Source organism: Pelodiscus sinensis, chromosome 5 (genome assembly GCF_049634645.1).
Source record: "Pelodiscus sinensis isolate JC-2024 chromosome 5, ASM4963464v1, whole genome shotgun sequence".
Classification (NCBI taxonomy): Eukaryota; Metazoa; Chordata; order Testudines; family Trionychidae; genus Pelodiscus; species Pelodiscus sinensis.
In genome coordinates, this window is record NC_134715.1 from 40748060 (window position 1) to 40771403 (window position 23344).

General features: G+C 43.0%; 2 protein-coding genes across 4 annotated transcripts in view; both read left to right on the plus strand.

Moving 5' to 3' along the window:
- The first annotated feature begins 215 nt into the window (after positions 1 to 215).
- On the plus strand, positions 216 to 13208 carry SLC25A31 (solute carrier family 25 member 31). Its single transcript, XM_006131802.3, has 6 exons — positions 216 to 897; positions 5236 to 5363; positions 6785 to 6902; positions 9612 to 9766; positions 10039 to 10164; positions 12792 to 13208. Exons 1-6 carry the CDS (start codon positions 681 to 683, stop codon positions 12990 to 12992), a joined length of 945 nt encoding a protein of 314 aa, XP_006131864.1. The 5' UTR covers positions 216 to 680; the 3' UTR covers positions 12993 to 13208.
- Positions 13209 to 22299: 9091 nt separating this feature from the next.
- The window catches only part of HSPA4L (heat shock protein family A (Hsp70) member 4 like), an 80573-nt gene continuing 79528 nt past the window's right edge, over positions 22300 to 23344 (plus strand). The window contains exon 1 of one of the 3 annotated variants that reach the window (XM_075929873.1): positions 22300 to 22613. Coding sequence is in view for 2 of the 3 variants with exons in the window: in XM_075929870.1 (XP_075785985.1) it covers positions 22507 to 22613 (107 nt within the window). In the remaining variant the exon portion in view is untranslated. The remainder of the gene's footprint in view (positions 22614 to 23344) is intronic. The other 2 variants (XM_075929870.1, XM_075929871.1) reach the window with 2 other exon arrangements.

A 23344-nucleotide genomic window follows, 5' to 3' on the forward strand; every position in this document is an offset into this window, starting at 1 on the left:
GCCTCTCATTCCATTTCTGCTGCATTTAAGAACTTAAAAAACAGTGGCAAATTCCCTCCACTCCATCTATTTCTGGGTTTTTTTTTAATTAATCCGGGTGCTGGTGAGATCATTGTACGATTACAGCAAGCTCCAGAGTCCCCCAAGAAAACATGGCTGCAGTATAAAGTCAAAATCAGTGATTTTAATGGGTATTTGATCTGGCACTAAAACAAGAACACAAAATCATGAGCAGAGTTAAAGCTTTTTGGGCACTGGATCGTTGTAAATCTCTGAGTTCACGTGATGCCTGATTTCCTGCAGCTTCACATGAGGAGCTCTGCTCTGTGCTCTTCCATGGAATCCTTGAGCACTGGTTGAAGTTGTCTCTGGGGAGCAGGAAAAGGTTTTCCCAGCACACCCGTGAATATTTGAGGAGCTCTCCAGGCCTAGTTCCTCAGCCAGTCCTTGTTGCCAAGCACCAGCCAGCAGCCACCCCAGCTCCAGTTTCTCACTGCTGGGCTCCAGGCCTCAGGCCCTTCTCCCTGGCTCCCTTTGTGCCTGTCGGCCTCTCGCTGCAGTGTAGTTAGGCCATGTGACCTGCAGGGGTGGGTTCTGAGGGTGGCAGTTGGCCTTGGCCTGCTGCCTGGAGCCAGCCCTGTCCCAGCTGGTGTCACTGCCCTGCGCTCGCCTCTCGCACCATGCAGGCCTCGCAGAACGAGGAGCTCTTCGACCCCATCTCCTTTGCCACGGACCTGATGGCAGGGGGCATCGCGGCTGCTGTCTCCAAGACCACGGTAGCGCCCATCGAGCGGGTGAAGCTGCTGCTGCAGGTGCAGGGCTCATCCAAGCAGATCCGCGTTGACCAGCAGTACAAGGGCATGATAGACTGCTTCGTGCGCATCCCCCAGGAGCAGGGTATGGACCCCCAGCACTTCCTATCCCCCTGTTTTGTGCGCGTCCCCCAGGAGTAGGGTATGGACCCCCAGCACTTCCTATCCCCCTGTTTTGTGCGCGTGCCCCAGGAGCAGGGTATGACCCCCAGCACTTCCTATCCCCCTGTTTTGTGCGCATCCCCCAGGAGCAGGGTATGGACCCCCAGCACTTCCTACCCCCCTGTTTTGTGCGCATCCCCCAGGAGCAGGGTATGGCCCCCAGCACTTCCTACCCCCCTGTTTTGTGCGCATCCCCCAGGAGCAGGGTATGACCCCCAGCACTTCCTATCCCCCTGTTTTGTGCGCGTCCCCCAGGAGCAGGGTATGACCCCCAGCACTTCCTATCCCCCTGTTTTGTGCGCGTCCCCCAGGAGTAGGGTATGGACCCCCAGCACTTCCTATCCCCCTGTTTTGTGCGCGTCCCCCAGGAGCAGGGTATGACCCCCAGCACTTCCTACCCCCCTGTTTTGTGCGCGTTCCCCAGGAGCAGGGTATGGACCCCCAGCACTTCCTATCCCCCTGTTTTGTGCGCATCCCCCAGGAGTAGGGTATGGACCCCCAGCACTTTCTGTCCCCCTTGTTTTGTGGGCATCCCCCAGGAGCAGGGTATGACCCCCAGCACTTCCTATCCCCCTATTTTGTGCGCGTGCCCCAGGAGCAGGGTATGGACCCCCAGCACTTTCTGTCCCCCTTGTTTTGTGGGCATCCCCCAGAAGCAGGGTATGGACCCCCAGCACTTCCTGTCCCCCTGTTTTGTGGGCATCTCCCAGGAGCAGGGTATGGCTCCCCAGTAATCCCTGTCCCCTGCTTCAATAGGAGATACGGACACCTCCCACCCATCCCCCCTTCAATGCTCTACTTCATGTAGAATAGTAATAGATTGTATCCCTTTGGTATATATGGTCATGCCAATTTTCTTCCACAGTTTGATCTGAGGAAGTGGGTCTGGCCCACAAAAGCTCATCACCTAATAAACCGTCTTGTTAGTCTTTAAAGTGCTGCATAGTCCTGTCTTTTGTTTCTACTTCATGTAGAACTACATGGAGCACTGTATAGATTCTCCACACCTAATCTTGTCCTTGTCTTCTCCACATGTTCCTCTAATTCTGGGGTTGCCAGGAGTTATGCATGTCACATTACACTTCTGCATTTATCACCCACATCATGCATCTGATTTTACTGGAATTACATATATCCAGTATAGTTGGACATGTGGCAGGATTTACCTTGTAGCTCAGCCTCCTGACACTAGATGATGATGTGGTGCCTGCTGTGCAGGCTGCCTCCTTTCCCTCTGCTCCCCTACTGAATTGCAGCCAGCAAGAGAGCAGCAGTCAATAGCCAAAATACAAGGTAAAGAGAGAGCACTGCAGTCCTTCCGGGCTGCACCAGGCTCTGTCTCCTCCACTTCACCACCAATCCCTTCACTCCAAGCATCTCTTCACCAAACCCATTATCAGCTTGTTGGTTCCCCACATTTCCTTTTTCACACGCATTCAGTTCGGGTTCAACCTTAATTTTTGCTTTTTGTGCTGGAATGAGATTGAGGATTCCCTCGTTGACTCTTTTTTAAGTAATCACTATTAATACATTTTTCTGAGGGTTGTGTTTTGATAACATTATGTATATGGGCTCAGCAATTTTACTTAAGTATATTTTATAAATAAAAAATAATTAATAAAAAGTCAGAAGTGTTCGTTTAATCTACCAGCACATGCTGTAATAGCAAAAGTGTATTTTCACATATTTATGAGTTGCACAAGACATCTTAGAGTTGGGGGAGGGGGAGTTAAAATAATCTTCCCTGATATATACATGTAACTATTTGGCATACTTATCTTAATACCCATAAAAACAATAAGGGAATTTGGGAGCCTTAAACTTTGAGTCTTCCCCTTTGTGAATGGACTTTCATATCCGCCCTAAAACAACCCATATGAGTGAGGCAAGTCTTGATGAATGTCAGGCTTTGTCTACATTGTACTTTCCTTGTTAAAACATTTATTATTCAGAGGTGTGAAAAAAACCCACTGCGAATTACAAAAGTTTTAATAATGAAAAGCGCTGATGTGAACAGCACTTTCTCAGCAGAAGGTGCTCTCCTGTCCATGAACTACCGTCCCTTGTTGGGGTTGGGGATTTTTTTGTCACCAAGTAATCTCTTTTCTGGTGACGAAGAGCAGATACTCTGCACATCTTACAGTGGTCTGGCAGCAATGGCACAGCCACATTATTGCAAGGTGTCAGTGAAAACAGACTAAGTTATAGTGTCCAGCTGTTAGTTCAGAAAGACAGGAGCAACGGATAAAGGACTGGGGGTTTTGCCCTGATTCTTGTTAGGGGTCCTATCTCAACCTCCTTGTATTGCCTATCACATTCTAGCTGGTAGATCTCTGATAAATTTGTCAGGCACCTGTATCCATAGTGCTATCATTTTTTGGTTCATTTCTGTACCGAGCATTCTTGCTACAGTCCCACAAAATACTTAAGAATATGATTAATTTTTAAATATGCTTGTTGTCCTTTTGACTTCAGATTATGACCAACTGATGCAGTGTTGTCAACTGTTTGTTTGTAAATCCTGGCTACTAGAATCAAAATTATGTGAGGCTGTCTGCTATAATTTGAAAAAAAAAGTCTCTAGCCCTGTTTTTTGAAGAGAACAAAACCATGAAATTTAAAGTTATGAAAAGGAAAATAAAAAGAATTCAACACACCCATTTTTTTTAATTGTCCTGGTTTTTAAGCCAGTCACACGACATTTTGGAGCCTTACTTGATGCTTAGAGCTGGTAATACCGTTGATGGCTTGTCCCATCCCATCCTAATGTGTCATGTGGATTTGTAACAGGAGTAACTTGGGTTATCAGCAAGACATTAATGGGATTTAGGTCGCTGTTGAGAGGCTAGACATTTTTTGTTAAGGCGTAAACAATGCAAACATGGATTAGGTCCCTTCCTTATCAAAGACAGATTTGCATTTATCTGTCTTAAGTCAGTGGATTTTGTGTCCAGCAGTTATGTAGGTGCTTAAGTGAGCGCAGTTGCAGGTGTATATTCTTCCTATGCGATGGGCTCTACAGAGAGTAATTTCCAGGGAAGATTTTGGTGTTACAGGAGATTTGGTTAGCATGCTCACCCAAAGTGATACTGCTACTGCAAAAACCCACCACTGGGTTATTTCCATGCCTTTTTACATAGGGCACAACTACACAGCAGGGCTAAAGTCAAATTAAGCTATTCAACTTCAGCTACGTCAATTGCATAGTGTAAGTTGAAAAGCTTAATTCAGCTTTTGGCGCACAGCAGGAGGTTGAAGGAAAAACACTTTTCCTTCAAGTTCCCTTACTCCTTGTGAAAAGAGGATTGCCATGAGTTGGAATAAAGTCCTCCAGCTCAACATCATTTCAAAATAAAGGCTTGTAATGTAGACATGCACTATGTTATTTTGGAATAACGTCAGTTATTCTGAAATAACGCTGCTGTGTAGACATACCCTTAGACAGTTATTGCTGATGTTATCATAATTTTATTTGTATTACAGTAGATCCCAGAAGCCCCAATCAATATTGTGGCTTCATTGCACTGGATACTATCTTGATGTTTCTAGTGTCACTTTGGCAGCATTTCCCTGAGAAAATTAATAGTACTAGTTAAGAGACAGCCATTATGCAGATAGACTCTGGGCAAACTTCTCTACGTATCAAATAGGATTCCATGCATCCAGGCAGGTTTTGCTCTTAGATGGTGCTGTAGACACCCTTGCCTATCTCCTTAATGACTTAATTATATTGTCCAAAAGGATCATTTTTAAATGCATACTGAGGAATCTAATGATAAAAGTTTACACTGAGTTCCCAATGTTTCATCAACATTTCACCATTTTGTTTATATGGAACCTGAGCACCTTCTGTAATATTAAAATACACATGCTACAGCACACTTTCATAAGATTAAGAACATGATTCATATATTTATCCCAGTGAAGGCATATAATGAGATTTCTTCACACGCATTAAAAAACATATCTTAAATCTTATGTATAAGGTAAGGAAGTTAGGAACCTTCACCATTTCTGAGTGTTACTGTATTTTTTTCTTACAGTCTCAGGAGCTGAGATTTCTTATTGTTGGCTACTAATACAGACATCTGTTAGTTAATGTTGGGGGGGGGGGGATCCAGATTTCCAGTAATGTAGGAATTTTTTGACATTTTTACAACTCATCATAAACTAGCAACAGCAGCAATGTAATATAAACTATTTAGTGTAATATAATACAAACATTGTAAATGTAATTTAATAATCTTTTTTTTTTGTACAGGATTTTTGAGCTTCTGGCGTGGCAATTTGGCAAATGTTATCAGATATTTTCCAACACAGGCTTTAAACTTTGCTTTTAAGGACAAATATAAACAGATTTTCATGGCTGGAGTGGATAAAGATAAACAGGTAAATGTGCTAAAACACATTTGATCATTTTAATAAGTAAACCTGTTTTGGTCTGACCTAGAGCAGATTGAAAGTTTTCCAATGGAAAATGGTGATTTGATTAAATCAAATGTTTGACAATAAATTAGTTATCCAGTTTGTTTCATGTGAAAATATAAAGTTCAAACATCCCTTTTATACATCTGTCTCACATTATCTTTCGAGGATTTCTGCAGCGTGTTTCTGTATTTTCAAAAAAAATTATGTTCTCTGCTTATCTTCCTGGCAGCTCTTTCTGCAGTGCCAGCAACAATTCCTGCTTCAGACTTTCCTGTTGGCACCGACCTGAAGGAACATTTACTATTCTCTGACTCATCTCTTTGTATTGCATGCTAAGTCTTAGTCTGGACCCTTTTGCTCAAAACAAATATATATTTAAGCAAATTCTCCTTTTTACTATGGAAAAAAACTCCTATGTTTGGTATAAATAATATTTAATTTACGATTCTTGAAATCTCTTTTCCTTCTCATAAAAATGTACTCATCTGGGATGCATTTGATGGTTTTTTGGGACTCAGATTTTACAAACATTTTATGAATGAAACAACACTTAGGATTCTGTTATATAAAAATTAGTACATTTTAATACAATTAGCGTGGGGTTTTTTGAAACTCTGGTCATTGGGATTCACTTTGTTTATGTTTTGTGTTGTGGCTTTGTGGGAAAGCCTAGAGAGGAACAAGGTAACAAGCTATAGTTCCCTTGCTAGCTAAACTTTGTTAAAATATGAATATGTCAATTAAAAGCAATAGAAGAGGTTGCAGAAATTAAAATTCTAGCTTCTTAGCGCCATAGAAATCAATGGAATTAAGCCATCTTTCACAAGCTGGGAATCTGATGCAAAATATTTTAATCTGTTCCCCTCCTGTTAGCTTTTTCCTTGCATGCTTTAAACACTCTGAGACAAATCCATAATTGTTGTAAGTCCATTTAGTTCAGTTTGGCCCATGAGACATAGGAACTTTTTTTCATTGTGGTACTAGAGTTGGTGCACAGTTGTAACATCATCAAAAAGCCCTAACAAGCCAGCAATAATGCGGGTTTGGGCCATCATTGAACAGAACTATATTCTAATATAGTATAAAGTGTTTTTGCTTGCTCTTGGGAATTACAAAAGCACTTTATTATTTAAAAATAGAGTGGGGGAGACTTTATAAATGTTTTGTAGTAAATATGAGAACAGAAAGGGAATCTTGCCAAATTGATGTGTATGAACTACTACTACACATACTTTCTGAACATTTATTAGATATTAATTTGTAACATTATCTGATTCTTTGGTAATTTTCATTAATTCTTTAAATAGCCATACAGAAGATCATTATGATGGGTTCATAATTCTATACTTTCATAACTGTATGCAGTATTTTTTGTATTTCAGTTCTGGAAATGGTTTTTTGCAAACCTAGCTTCTGGTGGAGCAGCTGGAGCAACATCTTTGTGTGTAGTATATCCACTAGACTTTGCACGAACTCGATTAGCTGCTGACATTGGGAAAGGTAGTGAATTCACTTGACTGACCCTTCTAATTTTTCCCTACATGCATTTCAGACTGTTTATATACATCTTGATGCTACAATCAAATCAATACTCAGCTCTGTGCATTAGGATTCTTTGCATAACTTAGAAAAATGCCCCAAACATTTAAAAATAATAAAATACATCTATGGCTACGTCTACACTGGCATGATTTTCCGGAAATGCTTTTAACAGCAAAGGTTTTCCGTTAAAAGTATTTCCGGAAAACCGCGTCTAGATTGGCAGGATGCTTTTCCGCAAAAGCACTTTTTGCGGAAAAGCGTCTATGGCCAATCTGGACGCGGTTTTCCGCAAAAAAGCCCTGATAGCCTTTTTCGTGATCGGGGCTTTTTTGCGGAAAACACTACTGTGCTGTCTACACTGGCCCTTTTCCGGAACAGTTTTCTGGAAAAAGACTTTTGCCCGAAAGGGGGCAGCATAGTTTTTCCGGAAAAGCACTGATGGTTTTACATTAGATCGTCAGTGCTTTTCCGGAAATTCAAGCGGCCAGTGTAGACAGCTGGCAAGTTTTTCTGGAAAAGCGGCTGATTTTCCGGAATAACTTGCCAGTGTAGACACAGCCCTATGAGTTTATTACAAATGAGAGAAAGTGTGTGGAGAGGAGAAACTTGGGAGACAACTACACAACATAAATCTTAAATTTCAATAGTTTTTTTACATTCATATTAAGCTACTTCACTGGATTTTGCCAGATATAAATGCCAACAATTATAGGATCTTATTTTTGTAATCATATAACTCTAATGGCACAGACTTCACAGGGCAGCAGCCATCTCTGTTCCACACCAAGAATATCAGTGGGAATTTTGTACAAATATAATGGGTAGTATGTCTCTAGAGCAGGGATGGGCAATAAGTGGACAGCAGGGTTCGACAGGGTTAGCCCCTTACAGGCCACTAGACACTTCATTCACCTGTGCATCCATGAGTAAGGCTGCTCACAGCTCCTATTGGCTGTGGTTTGCTGTTCCCAGCTCGACTAGGCAACTACTGAGGTACAGGGAAAGAACAGGCAGGCTCAGCCATTCTAGGAGGACCTCTCTGCTCATAACATATATGAAAGTTGTGTCTGGCCTGGGAGACGTAAGAGAAGACATTTATGAGCTGTATATTGGTCAAACTGTGGGGAGGACAAAGGAACCTGGGTTCTTGTGCCTTCTCTCACCCTTGTTTTGCGTGCAGTATTCTCCTGGGCATGCAGCAACCATTTTGCCTCTATTGCTCCCTGCCCATAGTTGAGGTTTGTATTATCAGGAGGGTCAGATTGACAATTTCTGGATATCAGGAAGAACTTTTCTCCTTGAGAAGAGAATGGTGGGCCAGTCTGATGAATTTTTCACCTTCCTCACAGAATTCTGAGGCCTTGGATTTTAGAATAAGGAAGGGATTCAAAAGCAGAATTTGTCTTTTGTCACTGCTTACAGTGCAGTTTAAAGGCTGAAAGAGATCAGCTATCAGGGTAAATATGAAGATAACTGATTGGCCAACTAATTCGCTGGGCAAGAGAATAAGAAGCTTTAATTTTTTGTAGAGAGAGGTACCCTGCAGGTACATCCTCATTCTGTCCTTGCAGGAGAGGGCAAGATGATTCAGAGGTGAGCCGAATCCTAAGGTTAGGATTGAAAGGGGCCAAACTTGAATATTGGTTATTTGGCATAAAGACCATATAATATTGAATAGCACACAAATCAGTGTCTGACTTTTTTGGAGGGGAGGGTTAGTCCTCTCCCCATTAAATTAAGAAAATTAATAAAGTTGTCACCTGCTGCTTTAAATTTCATCCCTAGGTCTGTGTTTCATTCCCCTGGGAGCCCTGATCAAATTAATTTGTGGAAGAAACATTTAGAATCAGCTAATCTTAATTCATAGTGGGAAGTTTGGATAATTTTGAAGATATTATTGTGTCATTTTCTGAACAATGATGTATATCGCCAGTGCAATGTTTCCTCTAATATTTCCTATTCATGTGCAGAGAACATGTGGTGGGAGTGGAGCTAAGGGGTTTAGAGTGTGTGAGGGGGCTCAGGACTGTGGAAGGGGCTGGAGTGCAGTAGGGGGCGAAGGTTCTGAATGAGTGTGTGGACTCTGCAGTGGGGTGGGAGGATGCTCAGGCCTGGAGAACAGTGTTGGGGCGTAGCAGTGTGAGGGCTCTGGCTGGGGGGCCAGGGAAGAGGAGTTTGGGGTGCAGACTGCCTGAGACTACAGTGTGTAGAGAGAACTCCCTCAGTCATCTCTCCCCATGGCATCACCTGGGCTGCAGGAGATCATCTCTCCCTGCCGCAATAGTGCTGGAGACAGGGAGAGATGCAGCAGCTCCTGGGCTAGGGCTGGGGAGGGGTACCTCTTCCACCACAGTAGGTCTGGGGTTGAGGGAGACGCTCTCCCCTTGCCATGCCGCAGCCTTAGGAATGGGCAAGTTAAGTGCATGATGCTTGGTGGCTTCCTGAGCAGCTGCAATTCCTTAGGGGAATTGAGAGGAAAGAACTTTCCCCTTCCTCTGTCAGCACTCTATTCTTCTACTGTGTGTCCAAGAAATGTAATACTTTCTCTCTTGTCTAGCAATGTCTTTTGACCCAAAATGATGCAAAGTGTTATTCTTTTAAAACAATGCTGTTCTGACAAAGAGACAAATATGCATGTTGTTTAATAGAAAATTTCTTTTATGCTAGGTCTTGCTGAGCGACAGTTCAAGGGCCTTGGTGACTGTATTTTTAAAATTGCAAAGTCAGATGGACTTGTGGGCCTGTACCAGGGATTTGGCGTTTCAGTACAGGGAATCATAGTATACCGAGCTTCCTATTTTGGATGCTATGACACCATTAAGGTAATTCTAATGGATAAATGCACATGTTGATCAGATATTTTAAGAATTCATTAGTAATTAATAAAAATGTTTTTTTCTTTGTCTTTCATTTTAAATACTCAAAAATATATTTACTTTTTTAAATTACAAAGTAGGTATAAAATGTCAAATATCTTTCTTTGTTAATTACAAAAGTAATCTTGGAAAATGACACTATGCACTTACCAATTTTGACATTAACTTTAGATGATCAGAAATTACATTGTCATCTGTTGTTTTTCTTTTTTTTATAGGGGCTATTGCCAAATCCAAAACAAACACCATTCATTTTGTCCTTTCTCATTGCCCAAATTGTGACTACATTCTCTGGAATATTGTCTTACCCCTTTGACACTGTCAGAAGACGCATGATGATGCAAGTAAGCTATATATTTTACAATTCTTTTTCAAAAATCATGTCACTGTTATATGACCCTCTCAAATTCCTCATCTGCACACTCCTTAGCTGAGGTAAAAAATCTCTTGTCAGCTGCAATCAATGAGACAACTCCCACAGAACTAAAGAAAAAGTTTGAGTACTTCCTCTTACTGACTTAACTTACCTGAGATGTAGCAGTTGTTTCCTTCAAAGTACTTATGATTACCCAGGCAAAAAAATATTATCAATTCAAATAGTTTGGTGCCGCCCATAGTCAAAGTTTTTTTCTAGTAAACATGGTTCTCTTTTCTCCTTGGAGCCTGGGTATTTTAAGACATTGGTGTAAATTCTTAAGAATGTTTCAGAGAACAATTGCTACTTTTAGGAATTATCCTCAACCAAGAAGTAAAAACCTTAAATATGCTCCTGACAAAACAGGAACACTTCACCTAGGGCCTAGATCTTTGGGGAGGCTTTGATCATTTAGTATTAGAACTGAGAATGGTAGTTCCAAAAAGATTTACATAAGTTTTATTTGAAGAGTACTTGCTCTTCTCATTGTATCAAACAAAATTTTGATGCATCAGACATCAGTGGGAGTTTGGTAGCTTTACCCCACTAATACTTCTCTGCGTTTCTAAAAATCTAGCCCTAAGTCACCAGAAATCCCCATGGTGTGCAGTAGATAGCATCCACTATCAGTGCTAACCGCTCACTTTCAGACAGTCATGTGCTTGTTGTGTCTTCAGATACTGCTTTACCTACCTGATTGGCATATGAGCCTGTTATTTATGCTGCCATTACTAATATGCGCTTGTGCTTGTTGAGTTTTATTCTCACCAAAACCAGCAATTATTGGTTGTAACTCAGTGGCCAACTAGTTATTAGTAGGTGTAGAAATATCCAAGAGAACCTAGATAGTTTCAAAGATGATTTATAATTGTGGGGATGGTAACTCCATCCACCAGGAAATGCACACTGCCATAGAATACAAGTAGAAGCATCATCCACTGGTGTTAATGATGCATAAGAAACAGAAAGAGAGCAAGCAAGGAAAATGTAAGCACTTGCTGTCGCGTAAAACTATAGGGCTAGCTATTCTACTTAAGGTGTCTGTGGGGGTGGAGTGGTTGTTATTCTTTTTTAGAAAAAAAGTTAATGTGGTTCTACAAATACAGCCACAATACAGTTACTGCTATGGATGATTTGTATAACAGTGAAATTAACAATATCGATGCAAAACTAGTTCTCGTTGAGATAATCATTCTGACTGTGGAGGAAGCCAAGCATTTGATACAATACTTTCTCCAGCCAGTAGTACTTTTGGCTCTGAAGGCAAATTCCTGGGATAACCAGGGGACAGTACCATTACTGTTTCCTATGTGAGTTAGTTCTTGTATTAAAAAGGAGAATTCTCATCTAAACACCAGTATCCACCACCAACATCCTTTGAATGTATTGCAGTAGATTCAGATCCTGTACAGATAGTGCAACAGTGTTTGCTACTCTATTATATCTCCTGCTACCTCTATTATATTGCAACTTTTTATGAACTTTTGTTATGATGACTCTAAAGGTGCATCTACATACCCACAGTTATTTCAAAATAACTGAAGTTATTTCGCAATAACAATGCAAGCTTCTACAAAGCAATTCCGTTATTTCAAAATAAATTCAAAATAACGGACAGTTTATTCTGACTTTTGTAAACCTCATTCTGTGAGAAATAATGCCTATGCTGAAATAGCTGTAGTGTGGACATTCCACTGATGCTATTTTGAAATAGCTCCTCCCCAGAGCATTCAAACTAAGATGCTAATCGACTAGTCAACTATCCAATAAGCAAATGCTTTTGTGCATTTCAAAGTGGCAGCTCAGCATGGAGCCCAGGGTCAGCGGGGGACTCAGAGTTATGTGGTTCTGCGCGGCATTTCCCCAGGACCCGGGATAAGCTGTGCAGCGATGCCCCTTTGAAACGTCACTGCGTGAAGCCCTGGATCAGCTGCGGAGCCCCCAGCTTATCCTGGGCTCGGTGCTGCATTGCCCCTTTGAAACGCCATGTCAAAGGGAAGTTGGATGAAGAATGCTCTATTTCAAAATAGGTGCTGTGTAGACACTCCCAATTTCAATTTCAAAATAAGATACACAATTGACTTAGCTCAATTTGTGTAGCTTATTTCAAGTTAAAAAAAATACCTATCTCATAGAACTGGAAGGGACCTTGAGAGGTCAATCAAGTCCAGTCCCCTGCCTTCACAGCAGGATCAAGTACCATCCCTGACAGATTTGACCCAGATGCCTAAATGGACCCCTCAAAGATTGAGCCTAAAAACCAGGGTTCAGCAGGCCAGTGCGCAAACCACTGAGCTATCCCTCTTCCTGCTGCGTAATGCATCCTAATGTAGCTGTGGAGAATTAGCTAAATGAGCATTAAATCAAAGATGTATTTAGTAATTCAAGTACTCACATTTGACATGAGGAAAACTGAGGAAAAGCTGTTCCCAAACTATCAGCCTTAAACATTCATTACTAGTGAGGAAAGAAAAAAAACACATTTGCAGTATATTAAGCATATACATTTTTCTCGCGGTATTGCATGAAGGTTTTGTTTTTGTTGTTTGTGTGTAGAGTGGAGAGGCTGACCGTCAATATAAAGGAACCATTGACTGCTTTATCAAGATATACAAACAGGAGGGACTTAACGCTTTCTTTCGGGGAGCCTTCTCCAATGTTCTTCGTGGAACTGGAGGTGCATTAGTGCTAGTGCTTTATGACAAAATTAAGGAACTTTTGAATTTTGATGTTTCAACGAGTTCATCATCTGACTAAAATAGTAGATAAGAATTTATCTTGCCTGTATAACATATAATGACACAAGTCTCATTTGGATAACATGTTTGTAGTTTCATTATTGTGTTGTTAATGCTGTAATTAAAAACTTAGGAGAGTTATTAGTTTCCCCCAGCTCATTGTGCATATTTTGCTCTTTTGTTTAAAATGCTGAACTTTCAATTTTTATAATGAGAAATAAAGCATGCATGATGCACAAACAAGAAGACTATGAAATATGGATTTTTCAAGATGCCCCTCCGTCATCAAAGAATAATTAATGAGATTATATGCTTTGTTGCATTCTTGGGTTTCATTGGCAGATCTTGGCTTGTAAGCCCCCAAATGAAAGAAAGATTGCCAAGGGACGAGTGGGTTTGCAGCAGTGCAAATAGCTCTACATCTGATACTCTTGTGTCAAAGCTGGCTGACACAGCTAACAAAGTGGGCAGAGCAGTCTGGGATGGATGGTGGAAAGAAATCCTGAAGATGTCTGTTCACTCTCTTAGGCAATCTACAGCACCTTTCTTTTACAACTTCAGCAATAATTTGATTCTGCCCTCCGTTGGTAAAGGGCAGTGTTGCTCTTAAATATGCCCTTTTCTTCTGGGTGAGTTTCTCTAGTGGCACAGGGGAAAGCAAATTTTATCTGTGAGATGTGAAAAACAACAAGAAAAGTTAGATCTCTTTTACTGTTTTTGTTTTAAACAATCTCTATTTTTAAACATGATCATGACAACAGAATAATTAGGAAAAAAATGAATAAATTATCAGAGTATAAAAATGCTAACCATACTAGTCAGCAAACTTGGCAAGGTAGGCAAACTTTCCTTGTCCTCATCTCCATGTTTCCATTACAAATCCTTTTCTCCTCTGAGCCAGGAAAAGTCCTGCAGGAATGGCTGCTGTTCTGTTCCGTCCTTCCTCCAACAGGAGCCACGCTGTCATTGCCTAGATCTCTAGTTTATCTAGATCCAATTGCTGTTCAATAGAAGCAGCATGTAGGACTAATGAGAAGAGGGTTTATCACATAGGTAATCTGTGACTGCCACATAGAAATCTGAGCGTACAGCAGAGAGCAGGCTACTATGAAGAGCACCACCTCCCTTGCTCCACTCCCTTGCATCCAGGACATCCTTAAAGCTCCCAAGGAGAAGTGTCTTTGAAGGGTCAGGGATGGAATGAGTAGTCTCTACTTTCATGTGTAAAGGAGGAAGTCCTCACTCAGGCTATGTCTAGACTGCAGGTTTCTTTCGGAAGAAGCTTTTCTGGAAGAGTTCTTCAAAAAAAACTTCTTCTGAAAGAGCATCCACACTGCCAACACACATCAAAAAAGCGATCAGCTGAATGGATACTATCTCGCATGTAAGCTATTACTCTGGGTGGAGTGGCCACCAGGGCACCTGTGCTTTTTCCTCTTTCCTCTTCTATCGAAAGAACTCCCTCTTTTCCGTCCACACATGCCTTTTTCCAAAGTGCTCTTTTGGAAAAGGCATTCTTCCTCGCAGAAAGAGGTTTACCAATGTCGGAAAAGCCCCTCTGTTCTTTCGATTTTTTTTCAAAAGAACATGATTGCAGTGTGGATGTGAGTTTTTTCCAGAAAAATGGCCGTTTTTCCTAAATCACTCTGTAGCGTAGATATACCCTCAGAAGACCTCTCTGCATGTGAATCTTAAGATGATGATTTTGGCCCAAGTGTTTATTTTGCAGCTCATGAAAATAATTCCATCCATGTAGCTGTTAGGCTTTCTTTATCTGCAGGAAACAGCAGCATCAGAATACAACTGAGTCAATGCAAAATATGTTAATGCAACATTCTGATTTACAATTTAAATTCAAAGAGATTTAGAAATTGAAAGTTATGATTATTTCTGCAAGAGTAACTCCCTGTTGCACATGAGTTGATTGTGTATGACTGCATATGACGTTATAATTAATGTCTGACTGTATGGCCTGGGGCCACAAAGCATGTCAGTTCATGTCTGACTTTAAGCAAATGGATAGTTTCATTCTCTTCAATTCGTCAACTGGAAATACTATAAGTTCTCTACTGTGGATGAATTGCACCTTTCTGCCTCAATAAGGATGAATATCACCTATCTATTACACTGTATTAACAAGATGAATTTTTGTACTGAATTCTACTTTTTCTTTAAAGGAAAGGAAACATTTGTAGAACTGTATCTCCTCCGGTAACAAGCTTTATGAATTTTTGTGGTTCTGAATACACATGATATATCATGTGACCAAAAGTGATGATGTATGGAAATAACATATGCAGAAAACTCAGGTTTCTTGTAAGTAAACTAGAACTATTTTACTTTATCTGATCACTGCATCATTGTTTTTGGGAAAGCAAGGTTGTCTCCCAGAAGCACATCACTTTTCTTCTGCGCATTATCTCGATCTTTTTAGAGCTGTACACATAGGTGGATCAGAGCAAGTTGATTTGGTTTTGATGCAATATAGTTACTTATGACATGTTCCAAATACCACTGGAATTTAAAACAATAAAATACATATAAAATGATGCCACAGCTATGAATTACAATGCTCTTATCAATGGAGATGCAGGCAAAAAAAGGTGATTCAGGGATGGTGAAATAAGAACAGTCATTGTAGTAAGAAGAGAAAACTGCTCATTAGAAATGGCAAAATCAAATAAACCAGACTGTCATAGTGATAATCTCACACAATGCTGAGTGCTGAAATCTTGCTGTTGCAACATATTTCATGCATATGCAAATATAAGAAAGGTGGACCCCTCCTTAGTCTGAAATTGCAAGGAAAAGGACTTAGCCAAAAGTCCTTTCTTAGGGCTTGTGTACACTGGCACATTTGCTCTCCAAAAACTACCTTTTGGTTATAAAACAGTGAGAATATTTACACTGTGTACATCTTTGAGACCAACAATAGATAGATAGATAGTATCATGGGTTTTCGTGGGCAAAGCCCACTTCCTCAAATGAGCAGAGTCATCACAGTGACAGACTAGATTGTATGGTCTGTGCCCCTTTTTTTTGTGGCTGTAAATTTGGTACAATCTGACTCCAACATATAGCGATAGATAGGAACTGCCTGTTTACTTAGATAACCTCTAACATAGTATAAGTAAACACATACAATTAGTATCACCTCTAATTCTCTAACAATATGGTTGTGTCTAGACTGGCAAGTTTTTCCGCAAAATCATCTGCTTTTTCAGAAAAACTTGCCAGCTGTCTACACTGGCCGCTTGAATTTCTGGAAAAGCACTGTCGATCTCATGTAAAATCATCAGTGCTTTTCCGGAAAAACTATGCTGCTCCCGTTTGGGCAAAAGTCTTTTTCCGAAATACTTTTGCGCAAAAGGGCCAGTGTAGACAGCATAGTACTGTTTTCCGCAAAAAAGCCCCGATCGTGAAAAAGGCCATCGGGGCTTTTTTGCAGAAAACCGCGTCCAGATCGGCCATGGACGCTTTTCCGCAAAAAGTGCTTTTGCGGAAAAGCATCCTTTCAATCTAGATGCGCTTTTCCGAAAATGCTTTTAACGGAAAACTTTTCCGTTAAAAGCATTTTCGGAAAATCATGCCAGTGTAGACATAGCCTATAGGTTTTCATTTCAAAGTTCTAGCCAGTCTAACATGAAATGGCCCTAATTACTATTTGATTACTTTTCTAACATGTCTCTAAGGGTATGTCTACGCTATGGGATAAGGTCGAATTAAGATATGCAACTTCAGCTACGTTAACTGCATAGCTGAAGTCAAAGTACCATAATTTAGCGAATATATCCTGCATCCAAATATATCCCACACCCGAATATACCCTGCAGTTTTTTCTATTTGAGTAAAAAAAAAAATCTTGTATACCCTGCGTACGAATATAACCCGCGGGGTATACAAGACTTTTCTGTGCCAAGGGTATATTTGCTGGGGGTATATTTACGGTGCGGGGGGCGGGGGTGGGTGCGGAATAAACCAGTCATTGCCCCAGGTTCCAGCGCAGCCACCAGCCTCAGGGCAGGGGAGTGCTCACCGCCCAGTTCCTGCGCAGTCGAAACACAAGGGATTAGTGGTATGGAACAGCTTTCATATGAGAAGAGATTAAAAAGAATGGGACTGTTCAATTTAGAAAAGAGACAACTGAGAGGGATATGATAGAGATCTATAAAATAATGAATGGTGTGAAGAAAGTGAGTAAGGAAGTGCTATTCACTCTACCATGTAACACAAGAACTGGGAGTTGCCTAATTAAATTAATAGGCAGCAGGTTTAATACAAACATAAGTATGTACTTCTTCATACAATGCATAGTCAATCTGTGTGCCTCATTGCCATGGGATGTTGTGAAGGATAAAATGGAGGAGGGCAGACTGGAGCGCGCCACCCCTTGCCCTGCACAGGCAGGGGCTGCTCTGGCCAGGCTGGACCAGGATCACTGTGGGATGCAATGTGTTAAAAAAATCCAAAATGAAGAACCATGAAAATGTCTATGCAGGAAACTTAAAATGATATGGGATTCCTCCCATTAGTTTAAAAATTTATACTATGTCCATTTTTTTTATCTTCATTTCTGATGTAAATAATTTAAACAATTCCAGAGAAGAGACAGCAAATTTGTGTAACATGTTACTTTCAGGAGTCACATTAACAATGACCCTCCAAAGAAAGAAATATTTTACAAGTATCCAGTTAAGGTTTTAAATGATGTGGAGGTCTTTTAGCACTGTCCTGTCATTATGGTGAAGATATATAACTCTGGTGCAAATTTCCATTCTTATTTTCTATATACAACACAGATTGTTAATAACAACAGCTTTCTCACAACACTTGTACCTGAACAATTTTATGATGTGAGTTTGTGATTCACATTGCCAATACTGGTAATTTATTGTAAGATATTGTAAGATAAGCCTATATTTGCTTTTTGTGAAACGACTGATGATGCATTAGAGGTTTGGTCATGGTATATAGATTCTTTCATGTCACCTATGTCAATGAACTGCAGTATCCAAAAATTGCTATCATCTAATGACTCTTCAGTAGCATATGTGAAGTAAGTTAGAGTTCTTAATTACCACACTGCAGAATAGACAATCTTAAATGGCATTCTTATTAGCTTCCTCAGAATAAAATTGTATAAATTCTCTTTTACAATAATTATTTGGTAGTTCAAAACAACTTTCACTAGATATCCAAACATTCTGGGATAGGCAGACTCCCACTCTCTAATTTAAAAAAGAAAATAACAAAGAAGGAAGTAACAGTTTTGGCATTGAAATGCATCAAGACTACAAATAGCTTTGCATATTTTTCAGGGAAAGTGAACCAAATGTGTTGTTATATGACCAAATGTAATGACCAAGTAAATGTAGTGCTCAAACATGGTATGAATTTAATGGCACAGATCTCAACAAAACAAAACCATCAATACAACTGAATGAATTGTGTGAAGTCTCAACAAAATGGACAACCAAACCAATATTTATGGAAACCCACTCATCATTAGAGAATGAGGATTCCTACAGTATAAGGCAGATTAGTGGACATATCTATCTATATATTTTAGAAACGTGTGTCTGTCTGTGAGTCTGTTTGTTCAAGAATGCCTCTTAAAAGCTGAGACCACTACATTTGGTATGCAGCTTCCTCTTATCCTAACTTAAAGCAAGGTCGGGGTTTGATTGTGTCAGGACAATGGGATGTGTCTGGAATTTGATTGTTTCTCATAAAATGGAAAGGGAGGGCTCTGGTCAGAGGGAGTTACACTGTGGAATGACCAAAGTGAGGCAGAAAACACCCCAGCAAGAAGCCACTGGCTAGCAGCATCCAACACCCTGGCATCACTGGGAAATAGCTGTTGGCAGTTGCGTTGATCTACTGCGCCTAGCCCAGGCCTGCTGGGAGGGTGGCCTCCGCAGCCCCCCACCCACGTCAGGACTAGAAAGCACCAGTGGGAGTCCTGTATGGCCCCCGTTGACCCAGAACAATCCCAGGGTAAGGCTGGTGGCTGGGGTGCATGATCTCCCTCCCCCTCTCTTCCCCAGATGGCACCTGGAAGAAGCTGACAGACAGGGTGTGTGTCTCCATACTCTGCTCCAGGCCAACCCAGGGAGAAGCCAGCAGCCGGGGTCCCACCCCCACCTTGGGCCAGACCCAGGCAAAGCCCGGTAAGTCTTCTATAATACCTATACAGTGATGATGGTTACACGCATATCCATGATAGGATTTTTTATGATGCAGTCTGAAATGGTGTGTGAACCACTGCTTATGTAATTTAAATTGGTTCCAGCTGCTGAATGCACGGTGCTCAGATTTTTGTTTTATTTTTATACCTATCTCTATAAAAGCTAAATTCTGCTTCCCTGATTTTTTTTTTCACAGACAGATTAACTGAAGTGAATCACTAGTGTGAGTATGGTGAGCAGGAATTAGAGCCTGATTCAGCAAAGCATTTACAGACATGCTTTTCTCAGTCAGAACTATAGCCTGAAACACTCTATCCTGAAATGGGCTGCGATTCCTGAAGTCTCATTGTCTTTGGCTGTATATGAGAATGCTCTAAATCTTACAGGAGGGGCTCACTCAGTACCTTACAGGTTTGGGCACATAACCTCTTTGTGTCTCATTGGTAAAGTAGGGACTACTTAACTATTGTACTATCTACTTTGCAAGAATATTGCAAATCTAAACTGACTTGACAATGGATAAACACTTTGAGATCTTGAGATAAAAAGTGGTTATATAGTGTGAACTTATACATTAATCATAATTAATGATGACACAGAAAATCACAATCATATTTTTGATTAACAGTAATTATACTGGATTGTAATAATTATATTAATTATGTTGCAATAAATAATTATTTAATTATATCATTACATTTAATTGTTTTACATTTTCACATATATAAATATTAAGTTCTATACCAGTGGCACATAACACTCCCTGCCCCATTGCTCACACTGTTGGAGGATCATGGCCATAAAGTTAGCCAAAAATACAGAATAGTCTAGATTATCATGTATACACAATTATAATGTTAAACAATTAATACATAGATATTGCCAGTGCCAACTGTTCAAAAATCATGAGTCAACTAAAAAAAAATCACGAGATTTTAAAAAAGGAATAAATGTTGGATTCTTTACATTTGCTTCCTGGAGTTTGAGCTTTTGGGATGTCACATTTTCAATCTTTCCTCTGCAATCTTGGGGGCAAAGAGAACTGAGCAACTCCCATAATCACATGACTTCAGGAGCTGGGGCTTTAATACATACACCATATACCATCCCTTCCCAATAAACTGCTAGCAGCTGGCAGCCCCTACCCCAGCGCTTCATGCTTTGACTAAGGCTATGATTTAGTCATGTGTATTTTTAGAAAAACGCATGGACAGGTCAGAGGCAATAAAAATTCATGGCCCCTGACCTGACCATGACTTATAACCACCCCTACTAAATCTTGGGAAGGCTACTGCTGAAGGGTGAGCCAGTAGTGCTGTTGTTTGGAGGAGTGACTGGGAGGGAGGGGGCTGCTGCTGGGAGTTGGAAGATTTGGGGCCACTGGAGCAGTAGTTTGCTACAGAGATGCTGCACAGGCCTGCTGACAGGGGAAGGGCTCAAAGGGGGAAGTTGCCCCCATGAGCCAGTTGTTCAAAAGGGCCCATGGCTCTTGGCCACTGCCACTTGGTTAAAGGGCCTGCACCCTTGGCCCTTTAAATCACTGCCAGAGCCTTAGGTGGCTCTAAGAGCTGTTGAAGTCACGGGGGCCCAGTGCACTCCAGGCGACACTAAGGGCTGGCTGCTCTCAGCCCTACCCCTTCTGACCTGAGGCCTTGCCCTTTTCAGGAACACAGAGATGGTTGCCTCCAGTTCTCCTGCTTCTGCAGCAGTGGCTGATGTGGCTGTCTTTGGGGCTACCTGAACAGCTGCTTGGGCAACCCTGGGACCAGCCACACTGGCTGCTGTACACATAACAGAGGTTGCCATCAGAAATGAAAGTAAGCGGGTATGCCCTGATGCACCACTCTAGCAAGAGCTGGCTGAGCTCCTGGAAGGGACCCGGCTGGCAACAGGACAGTACTTGTAAGAAATGTTAAGTTACTTTTGCTGATGGTTGTCATGGAATTGTAACTTTCGCAAGGGAGCCCTAGCTATGACTCAAAAATACACAAACCAAAGATTAAAGTAAGCTATGACTCACGGGTACCAGTCTCCCCAACCACTGTGTGGCACCACTGGTAAGAGACTGGCTGGGGATGGGGCTTTGGTCCAGCCTGCTCAGTTATCAAATGGCCAGGTAGTGCAATCCCTGCTATCCCTAGCCTTGGGGATCTAGCAGCTGAACAGCACAATTCCAGCTGTCCTGGCCATCCCTGGGCATCTCGTGTCCCAGCACAGTGGCTGCACTCTCAGCCCTAGCCTCACACCTCTCCCAAACCTCTGCTCTGACTGCTGCACCCCATGCCCTCCATACCCTTGTACTGAGACCCCCGCACCATGCCTTGAATAGGGATGTTAAATATTGGTCAATTGAATAGTCGATTAACCTTATGAATTCTTATCGGTTAGTCGGCTATTTTATATTCCCCAGGATGCCCCTGTCTGGAGGGATGGGGCTGAGCTCCTGGCCCTGGAACAAGCCAGAACTGTGCTGGGCTGCCTGCCCACCTGGCTCCTAATACACTTTAAATGCAGAGCCGCAGCGGAGGTAAATCCAGGACCCAGTGCAAGCTGGAATTTAGCTGGGCTCCTGGCCAGCCTGCTAAAAAATTTAATGGAAATGCATGTAGTCTATAGCATTAACCTATAAACTTTTGCTTATCAGTGAATGGACTATACTATTACATCCCTAGCCTTGACTCCTGCATCCCGTAGCCTCTGCCCTAAGCCCCCATACCTCCCAATCCACTGCCTTAATTCCTGCATCCTAACCCCCACCCCTTGGTCCTTGAGTGACCCCCACATGCCCCAGCCTCCTGCCATGAGACCCCTGTACTCCACCCCACACTTTAATTTATGACAAGCACTGTCCTATCAACTTCCCCCCCCCCCCCCTTCTTCTTATCTTGGGGATGCAACAGGAAAATACCTGTAAGACATTTAAGTTAACTTCACCCCCTAACAGCAGGAGATTTTATAGAGGACCTCCCTGCCCTGTACAGAATTGCAAAATCACTGGCAGAACAGCCCCTTTATTTTGGGTGCTGTCCCTTTAAGCAGGCGCGCGGGGCGGGCGAGCAGCAGCAGCATTTATGAGCGGCCACGAGGTGGCGCGCGTAGACAAACGCTCCCTTTCCAGATCTTTCTCGAACTCAGCCCGAGCCTTTCCGGAAACTGCCGAAGGGCCGCCGGGTCTCGCGCAGTCCTCGCTGGAAGGAGCAGCGCGCTTGCGCGGCGGAGAGTAACTGCCGGTTGGTGGCTGGTGCTCTGCAGTGGGGAGCGTGACGGGTAGGAACCGGGAGCCGGTGCGGGTAGACGGGAGCGCAGCGACAGGCCCGCGGGGAGCGGAAAGCACCGGGCGCAGCCATGTCTGTGGTCGGCATCGACTTGGGCTTCCTCAACTGCTACGTCGCGGTAGCGAGAAGCGGCGGCATCGAGACCATCGCCAATGAGTACAGCGACCGCTGCACCCCGTGAGTGTCGGTGCACCGGCCTCCAGCCCCTGCGCACTGCACCCCAAGGGTACCGGCCCCCCCAGGCCCTGCGCACTGCACCCCAATGGTACCGGGCCCCCCCCGTGGGTACCAGCCCCCCCGTCCCTGCGCACTGCACCCCAATGGTACCGGCCCCCCCCCGCGGGTACCGGCCCCTGCGCACTGCACCCCAAGGGTACCGGGCCCCCCCGTGGGTACCAGCCCCTGCGCACTGCACCCCAAGGGTACCGGCCCCCCCGTGGGTACCGGCCCCCCAGCCCTTGCGCACTGCACCCCAAGGGTACCGGACCCCCCATGGGGGTACCAGCCCCCCAGCCCCTGCGCACTGCACTCGGGTCGTACCGGCCCTTCTAGCGGGTAGCAGCTCCCCCCCCCCCCAACCTCTGCGCACTGCACCGCAAGGGTACCGGCCCCTCTCGTGGGTACCAGGCCCTCAGCCTCTGCCCACTGCACCCCGAGAGTACCGGCCCTCTTTCCCTTCCCCGGCTCGGTGCACCCCTGGCCGGAGGGTAGGGCGCTTCAGCGTGCTCCGCAGGGGTGCCCGACGTCTCTCTGAGAAGCCCCGCGCGCTGTTGCCCGCTCGTTTCACCCGCCGGGCAGAACGTCTCTTGCCCCCGGGCTTGGGACAGGGCGCTCGCAGCCTTTAGGGCTTGGGGTAGCGGAGCCGAGACGCGGGCAGGCGGGTAGTGGCAGCTGCTGGCGGGTACGTG

What these genes read in the sequence shown, in the direction of transcription:
- SLC25A31 (XM_006131802.3), top strand. Translation starts at nt 681, where the DNA reads ATGCAGGCCTCGCAGAACGAGGAGCTCTTCGACCCCATCTCCTTTGCC. An exon ending in GAGTGGATAAAGATAAACAG is followed by an intron (nt 5,364 to 6,784) that starts GTAAATGTGCTA and finishes TTTGTATTTCAG; the next exon opens with TTCTGGAAATGGTTTTTTGC. An exon ending in AGCTGCTGACATTGGGAAAG is followed by an intron (nt 6,903 to 9,611) that starts GTAGTGAATTCA and finishes CTTTTATGCTAG; the next exon opens with GTCTTGCTGAGCGACAGTTC.